Source organism: Triticum dicoccoides, chromosome 6B, assembly GCF_002162155.2.
Source record: "Triticum dicoccoides isolate Atlit2015 ecotype Zavitan chromosome 6B, WEW_v2.0, whole genome shotgun sequence".
Lineage (NCBI taxonomy): Eukaryota > Viridiplantae > Streptophyta > Magnoliopsida > Poales > Poaceae > Triticum > Triticum dicoccoides.
In genome coordinates this window covers 510,626,203-510,635,514 of record NC_041391.1, presented here as the reverse complement: position 1 = coordinate 510,635,514, position 9,312 = coordinate 510,626,203, and the positions used below count along the sequence as shown (strand labels likewise).

The following is a 9,312-nucleotide window of genomic DNA, read 5'->3' as shown; positions in this document are numbered from 1 at the left end:
ACTCCATTGTCATATCTGAATAACTCACCGTGGCCTTGATGCTTAGCATCCATGAGAGGCCAGTCTTGGTGTCGGTCTCAAAGGAGGATCCCTTAGCCATATCTTGTCGTGTTGCCACGATAAAGTCAGCGCTCATTGCTCTTTTCGGGCAACAACAACTCGCCTATTGCACTGCGTAATGGAGCCAAATGAGATCCAGAAAACACATCATTTGGCTCCATTAGGCAGAGCAACATGCACACTTGGTGTGTAGACGAGGAGGCAACTCATCACATGTTCATGCCCTAGCTCGCGCACGCCAATTGAATTACCAGGTACTTTCATTTCTAAGTGACGATTCTAATGTTTATGAGAATATGATGCTGCCTAAATTGGATATATTTGTGTTACTAATGAAGGGCCTAGCTTGGACAAGAGGGATGAACACTGGAGCAGGATCAAGCATGGAGATGAAGGCGCGTGCGAAAGGATCCAAAATGGTGTTTCTAGTGCATATTTGAGCACTTTGAAGCCTCCGTGATGACCTACAAGGAGATGAACAACATATAAAAGATGCCCATTCATAAATTTCGTCCAGAGATTATTTTAGGTGCTGGGCAACCTTATTTTTTGGGCCAGGCCCATGCAATTTCGCGCGCGCCTTCATCTCCATGCTTGATCCTACTCCAGGGTTCATCCCTCTTGTCCATGCTAGGCCCTTCATTAGTAATCAACACAAATGTATCCAATTTAGGTAGCAGCATATTCTCACGAATATTAGAATTGTCACTAAGAAACGAAAGTACCTGGTAATTCAATTGGCCTGCGCGAGCTCTAGTAATTGGTTCAGTATGTATAGCAGCATGGGCTGTGGGTGTAACAATGATTTTGATGTCCTCGTCACAGTGGCTCTATGGGAATGCCAGTGTCATTAACCTCTTCCAGCACAGTGGTTCTGCTTACATAAATCCAGGAACATGGCATAGATCTTTGCGAGTGCTACCACAAATCTAATGCACGATTTAAAAATAGCTCAAGTTTCACGAGGAACTCCATCTTGCTCGTATAGGAGGTGTGCCGTCGAGGTCACCGTTATCGCCAATGGAAAGATCCAGACGCCCGAGGTAGGAGACAACCCATACCTGTAGTGAACGGAAAGCATGTTTTCCGATCAACGGATAGGCAAAGACATGAGATCTCATGAGCCACAGACCGACTTCTAACCATCGACAGCGCTCGCGCCTGCGTCACTGACCTGGCCCACCGCACAGGAGTCACTGTGTACGTATATGTAAATTTTTTTTGCGAGGATACGTATATGTAAATTTCCTCTGTTATGAATGCACAAAGGACTGGCACAAGAATTTTAATGCTCCACATCATGATGCCATGCCCAGCCGCCCAGCACATGTGTGCTCGAGCATAGAAACTCTGCATCCTTTGTTTTTGCGGAATTATAGAAACTTTGGTTCCGACCAAACCGCTCATCTCATGAGAGTTCTGGCTGGCCGTGTATATCTATCTTATTTCAAAACATAGACGTGGTCAATTTTTTTTTCAAAAGGTGCATATGCTGCCTATTGGATGGTACACCTCCCCATTGACATACACCCTTGCTTTCGGCGGGCGAATAGAGCATGGATCTCTAGCTTAGCTTATGGATTGCATATAATAGTAGCTTTGTAGCATTATCATTTGCGAACAGAGTATTTTATTTGACTTCTAATTTGGGAAACCGTACAAGTATCGATCGAACTATTTATTCAACCGAAAAAGGGGTACAACTAAAGTTAGGATGCATACCCCTAAAGAAGAAAAGAGTTGGATGCATATAATATGGATGGACTGCTAAGTTAGTTTATGACTTTACAGAACATATAGCTCGATTTGTACAAAAAGAAGGAAAAACTATATGCGCACTGCACCACCCCTAGGTGCATGCATGTGTCGCCCCGTCTAGTCCAACACAATCGGCAGGATATTCGTCAACTCCCGGTCTGAAATGGCCACAGGCGCCGAAATATGCCGTGCCGAAACGTAGCAGGAGTAGTACGTAGCTTAGCTGCGGCCACGACGTGTTTGCGAGAAGCTAGCGGCCAAATGACGAAAAAGGCAGACAAGAAAAGCGAGCTAATCAAAAGCCCCCACCTGGCAGGCATCCGGAGGCCACCACCTGTCAGTCAGGCCGGTCACAATGGGGAGAAACTTAGGAGTAACATCACACACTTCAATACAACTTGGCTTATGTGGCACATATTTAATGAAGAGAGAGGTGCTTGTGGTAACTACTCCCTCCTTCCATCTATATAGGGCCTAATGTATTTTTCGAGGCTAACTTTGACCAAATGTTAGAGCAATAATATATGACATGCAACTTACACAAAGCACATCATCAAATTCATATGTGAAAGGAGCTTTCAATGATATAATTTTCATAGTATGCATGTCATGTAGTATTAATTTTATCAATAGTCAAAGGCGGTCTTGAAAAACGCATTAGGCCCTATATAGATGGAAGGAGGGAGTAGCTAAGTTACCGAAACATCACACACTTCAAGAAACAATGAGTCTATAACCTAATAAATGCATCGTTGCATGACACTATATAGATGTTTCTACCCACTATGGAGGTAGTAACATAGTCTAGGGAAGTGTGTAAGTTACTAGCTTATGTTCTTACTCATTGTGACCAGCCTCACAGTCACGGAGAGCTGCCCCGCTGGCCCAGGCCCGGCCGTATCTTTCGCTAGCCCCTAGAGAAATTATCAGCAATCACACTGAGCGGTCCGATCTTAATTTCCCAATTAAGCCCCACAAAAGCCGGGCCATCAAAGGACAGCGACGTGGCCATCTCTGCCCGTTTCGGCCCCGCGAAGGTAAGACGAAGCAGGGAGCACCGGCAAGGGGGTAACTCGATCCCGATCAGCTGCTACTAATACTAGCAGCATGCTTAATTAGTTAGGTGGAGTCTCCCCAGGCGCCAGCTCATCGCAAGCCATACACACACTCTCCCGCTCAAACAACGCGGTCTGGCTAGCTGCCTCCTCACCGCACCTGCATGCGCGCGGCGCCGCGCCTCTCCTCTCTTCTCCGATGGAGAGATCAGCTTTTCACCATGGCGGACCTCACGCTTCTCCCCCGCTTCTTTACCAACCCATATATACCTCCCGCCCTCCTGGCCTCATGCCGGATCTCACGCTTCGAATTCTGCTCGTGCGTTTCTTCACACCTATACCTACCTACCTAGCCTAGCTCTCCTCTTCCAGACTTTGAGTACTCTCTTCCCGCAGCACCTGGGTACTTAACCGCTTACCCTCCCGCCATACACCTGCGTGCACCATATAGATTAGCTAGTTTCATAGGCGCACTGCAGCTCTGGCATGTGTGAGGGGCGTGCCCTAATGGTACATGGCTGAGCACCCTTCGGCAACCTCCTCGTCTGCTGCTCCTCCCCCTCAGGTGCAAGTGCAAGCTGCTGCTGAACCGGCGACCGAACTTTCCCCGGGTGCTCCTGCCTCGCCCCATTCCCCGCCGGTTCACCTAGGCGATACGGTGGGGATAACGACGGCGTTGGCGGCGACGAGCTCCGGGGAGCCGTCGCCGCGGTCCACTGGGAAGCACCCCTTCTACCGCGGCATCCGGTGCAGAAACGGCAAGTGGGTCTCGGAGATCCGCGAGCCGCGCAAGGCGCGCCGCATATGGCTCGGAACTTACCCGACGGCCGAGATGGCTGCCGCGGCCTATGACGTGGCCGCCCGCGCGCTGCGCGGCTCCGACGCCGTGCTCAATTTCCCTGGCGCCACCGCCTCGCGCCCGGTCCCCGCGTCTGCCTCCCCCGAGGACATACGCGCGGCCGCAGCCGCAGCCGCGGCGGCCGCCCAGCTTTACAGGCCGCACGGCGGCGAGGCGGCTGATGGCACTGCTTCGACTGCCGCGACAGAGGAGCAGCAGAGACATCACGGCACAATAACAAGCGAAGAAGCCGCCGATGACCGCACGCCGCACCATCAGCTGGGCAATGAGGACTTCATGGACGAGGAGGCGATCTTCGAGATGCCGCAGATGCTGCGCAACATGGCGGCGGGCATGATGATGAGCCCGCCAAGGCTGAGCCCCACCGCCTCCGACGAGTGGCCGGACCCGCCGGGGGCGGGGGAGAGCCTGTGGAGCTACCACGATCCCTAGTGAGTATATTGCATTGGCTTAAGACATGATGACCGGTGAGCTGGTTGGTACGTGCTCCAGTGCTATACCAGTTACTAAACCTAGTTAATCCGGAGTACGGCAGTGGATACATGGACCCCCGGCCGTTGCGGGGCATCGTCCTCTATCTGGTATATATGCGTGTGCCATAATAGTGGTATCACTGGGCGCTGGCCTGCGATATTATAGCCGCTACCTAGATAGTACTCGCCAGTTACGTCAGATTCGATATTATGTTAGCTAGCTGCGTACGGTCATTTTCGCACATAAAGTCCGCTCGTTGATTCGCTTGGCTTATTGCTCGTTTTACTATGAGAGCAAGCAGGCGCCACGTACCTTTTTCTTCCTCTTTTTTTTTCTATATATAAAGTGCTTAGTGGATCGCACATCACCGGGAGACTAATGCATTGTAACTTTTGTAACAGTAGACATAAAAATATTTGGCGGTGGATAAACTAAGATGGATGCGGACGTCCATATGGATCCAATTTTCCTTTTCTTTAGTTGTGTCTTTTGGCTGTAGTTTATATGCAGTATACTGCGAATTGGGGAAGTTAGCCGTGGAGAAGAGCAAAAGAGGGAAGAGTTGGTGGGCAATCTGTTATCTGTTGGATACTGTGATCGATGAAAGATCCATGCGCTATGTTACTTTTTGACAACAAATCAGATCAGCATGATTCAGCACAAAGATATCTATGCGAGTCAATTTATTGTGGAAAAGAATGGGATTTGCTCTGCTTGTAATATATTTCACACATCATAAAACGTGAAAGCAAAAAACACAGTTAGCTGAAATTGTCAAAAGGTGACATGGATAAACCGATCAGTTGCTTATTTGCGACGTCGGTTTCTCCAACCAAAATGCTCTTAAGATCTCATAATTGAGCTGTTGAACGGCGGTAAATGGCTTCTTCATATTGACATCATATTCTAAGATTAAAGTATTACAAGAGCGCAGGTCCATGGTTCATATGCGTTCATACTTGATTTTCTACATGCTGTATGTGCCAAAATGAACAGTAGCCCTATTTAAAAAATAAATAAATAACAGTAGCCCAAGACAACTTGGTGAAAACACACATATGGATATAGTCAGAATTTCCACAGGTACGCAAAGGCAAGCACATAAGCAAAGCACACGACTAGATCGAATTGGCAAAAGCAAAAAACAAACCAAAGATATAAATTGTCGTACTTAATAGCTGGGCACTCTACCATTGAGTCAACAACCCAGACAAAAAAGTGATCTTAGGTACGACATAAATCCAAAAAACATTGGAATTGCACTGCGTTGGTTTGTCAATCCATTGATTGATGTACACAATCCTACATCGATTTTATATATCGAGTAGGCTCACGCGTGTGTATATGTTTTTAGAAAATAGGCGCTTGTCCGGCTTTAGTGAACTGAACCCTTTTTAGCGTTTAAAACACGGGTTCATCGGAACAATGAAGACATGAATAAGGTTTGATACAGACCCATTCAGGCCAAAGGCTCAATAGCTGACACACACGACAAACATACGACATAGCTTGCCACTTAAATCGATCATTCTCCATGATGATTGATCTCCTCCCTGAGAGCCTTTGCATGATGACGAAGCTTGTTACACATCGCCGCAAGTGTTGAGGACTCCGGCATCTTACTTAGTGGGTTCCACAGTTGTAAGAATATAGTCATTTTATATAGTGCATTAACTGTGTGCATATGTGACACAAAAATTTGATGCAAGTGGAAATGCAGGTGGCATGCCAAGCAAGCATATCTAGCTATTACCCTACCACTCGAATATGTTGTCATTTGGCAGCGTCTACTACCATTTTCTTAAGCTCCAATGAATCACTAAATGGTGGACCTACACATATGTTTTTCATAAGCCGTTGGAGGTCCTTTTTTAGAATTTGAACACCTATCAAAGTCCATAGCCACCATTGTCGGTGTTAAAAACGGCGGATCTCGGGTAGGGGGTCCCGAACTGTGCGTCTAGGATCGATGGTAACAGGAGACGGTGGACAGAATGTTTTACCCAGGTTCGGGCTCTCTCTATGGAGGTAATACCCTATTTCCTGCTTGATTGATCTTGATGAATATGAGTATTACAAGAGTTGATCTATCGCGAGATTGTAATGGCTAAACCCTAGAGGCCTAGCCTGTATGACTATGGTTATGAGTGTCTCTCGATCCGGACTAAGCCCTCCGGTTTATATAGACACCGAAGGGATCTAGGGTTACATAGGGTCGGTTACAGAGAAAGGAATCTTCATATTCAGTCGTCAAGCTTGCCTTCCACGCCAAGGAGAGTCCCATCCGGACACGGGTGGAGTCTTTGGTCTTTGTATCTTCACAGCCCATCAGTCCGGCCCATGGCTAACAGGCCGGACGCCCGAGGACCCCTTAGTCCGGGACTCCCTCAGTAGCCCCTGAACCAGGATTCAATGACGATGAGTCCGGCACGCAGATTGTCTTCGGCATTGCAAGGCGAGTTCTTTTCTCCAAAACAGTCTTCGGACGCGTAGAATATATCCGGACCTGTAACATAAGCATCACACACAGCCACAGAGAGTATAATATTTCACGAGTCTAATATGCTGACAACTTTTTTGGTAATGTGACATCACATCTACCCGGTCATTATTTCGAACCGTTTTCATCTGTTGTTCCATGTTTCGAGATGCGGTTTCTACTGACACGTCTTGTCAAAGCAGAGATCGTGTCTCCTTATTGCGGGATTCTCATCAATACGAGCATGGGTAACCCAACCGTGTCATCTGCACGGTGCTTGGGGAATAGGCGAATTTTAAGGCGAGTGGGGAGGCGCATCACTTTTAGTGCCTTTATAAAGGGACAAGGATTCATCCTTTCACCCACGCCTTCTCCTTCCTCAGCCCATCCGTTCTTGAGCTCCAGTGCCCAAGCTCTCGCCTTCCTCGCCCAAAAAAGCACTCCCATCGTGTCTGGATCCAGAGCAGGAGGCAAGTGGATGGCCTCCTCCATCAAGGAGAAGGACATCAAGAAGCTCCGGGAGGCCGGGTACCTAGCCAAGGAAATCGCCCATCGACTTCCGGCCAAGGGACAGATCGTCCCCACCCCAGAGCCCCAGGAGAGGGTAGTGTTTGTCTCACACTTCGTCCGCGTGCTGGGATTCCCCTCCACCCGTTCGTCTGCGGACTGATGTTCTATTATGGGTTAGACTTCCATGATCTGGCCCCCAACTCTATCCTCAACATCTCAGCATTTATTGTCGTATGCGAGGCCTTCCTCCGCATCTCACCTCACTTCGGCCTATGGCTGAAGACCTTTAATGTGAAGCCGAAGGTGGTGAGCGGTCAACAAGCAGAGTGCGGAGGCGCCATGGTGGGCAAGATGCCCAATGTCACCTGGCCCGAAGGCTCCTTTGTGGAGACCGTCAAAGGGTGGCAGTCGGGGTGGTTCTACATCACCGAGCTGCGTGGCACCAAATGGGCGGCGGTCCCCACATTCTGATCCGGAGTCCCGATGCGGCTCACTTCCTGGCAAGAGAAGGGCCTGGCCTGGGGCTCCTCGGACGAGCTGACAGCGCTCCAGATGCGCGTCCAGAGCATGATTAACAAGAGAATAAAGCTCGTCAATGTGATTCAGGTTATGCTCGTTCGCCGGATCCTTCCGTGCCAACGCCGGACTTGCTATCTATGGGAGTTTGATCCGGCCAAGCACCAGACGCTGTTGGAGCTCTTCGGCACAACACACGAAGACATCTGGAAGGTGCTCTTCAAGGCCGGCGAGACGCCACCGCCCATGGACGAGGACCGTGGACATGACTTGACTCACCCTGCTAATCCGGTATGTTCTTTCACATTTTCAAGGTGTACCCTTTACCCGCATATTCAAAGAAAGCATCTAAGCTTCGTTATCAATTTTTCTCATGACTGGGCAGAGATAGCGAAGCGGATTAAATGTCCGTCTCCGCTGCCCGAAGGCCCAGAAACCCCACTTCTGACAAAGATGTTGTTTCCATCGCCTTATGAAGTGCCGGAGAAGTAGGCCAAGAAGAAGGCCAAGGGGATCAGAGGTGGTCTCCGCCGCAAGGGCACTTCGGACGTAACGTCCGAAGACGTCGAGGCTCACTTCTCCGCCGAAGACGACGAGGAGGAGGAGGAAGAAGAAGAGATCCACTCCCCCCTCCCCTACAGGGGGGAGAAAGAAGAGGGTGGCCCCCTCGCATCTCGAGGCCGAGGCGTCCAAGAAGGGGAAAGCTTCCCTTCCGGACAGCTCCGCAGTGGTCACCGACAGTAGCTGGGAGTAGGAACCCAGGGAGAAGCCCCTGGACAAATCGGGATTATCCGGAAACGTTTATGTATCCGGCCTCATTTATTTTATTGTTTTAATGTGCTGATTTATGCATTTGCAGTCTGGCTCGGTCCAATGTCGAGCAGTCCTTATCCTCAAAGGTTTCGCTGGATCCGGCAGCAATGGACAGCGGGACCCTTCCATCGTCCACCTCTCCCCGAGACCTGGATGGCGCCGAGACATCGCCCCGAAGGATCCCTGGCCCGGGAGAGAATCCGAAGGTCGTCAGGGAGGCGCCGGAGGGTGAAGCCTCGCGGTCGGACACATGGGGGAGCGAGCCCCCATGAAAAATGACGGTGGGGGCCATATTCAAATTGGTCCTTAGCCGAATATAGTTTCGAAGACACATGCGGCTCCGGAACCAGGCCAGCCTCCCCTTTCAAGAGGAGGTGGTGCACCTATTCCACCGGTGGCCTCTGTCCATCCAGAGGCACCGAATAGTTTGCTGGAAGCGCTGCAAGGCACTTCCATTGTAGAAGTACACTGTACCCTTATGGGTACGGTGGTTGAGAGGATCCAATCCGCGAAAAGCAGATTGACCGAAGCATGCACTAGCCTTCTAACAGGCTTTGAGGTAAGTAATGTAATTGTATGAAAAGAATGTCACAGTATATATAGTAGCCCCTGATGCTCTGTCTGGTGTTCGGAAAGAAAAGCCAAATAGAGGATCAAATAATTTTAGTAGGAGTCTAATCTAAAATGTCTATGTGAACAAGCAGGCGTCGCTGCTAGCTGCGTCCTCTCATACCGCGGAAGTCTCCGGACTGAAGCAGAGTCTGAAGCAGGCTGAGGAAGAGCTCGGC

General features: G+C 49.6%; 1 protein-coding gene across 1 annotated transcript; it reads left to right on the top strand.

Annotated features, from left to right (window-relative positions):
- Positions 1-2,969: 2,969 nt before the first annotated feature.
- Positions 2,970-4,821, top strand: LOC119321718 (ethylene-responsive transcription factor ERF027-like). The gene has a single exon (XM_037595281.1). The coding sequence runs from the start codon at positions 3,388-3,390 to the stop codon at positions 4,162-4,164; it is 777 nt and encodes a 258-aa protein (XP_037451178.1). The 5' UTR covers positions 2,970-3,387; the 3' UTR covers positions 4,165-4,821.
- The last annotated feature ends 4,491 nt before the right edge of the window (positions 4,822-9,312 follow it).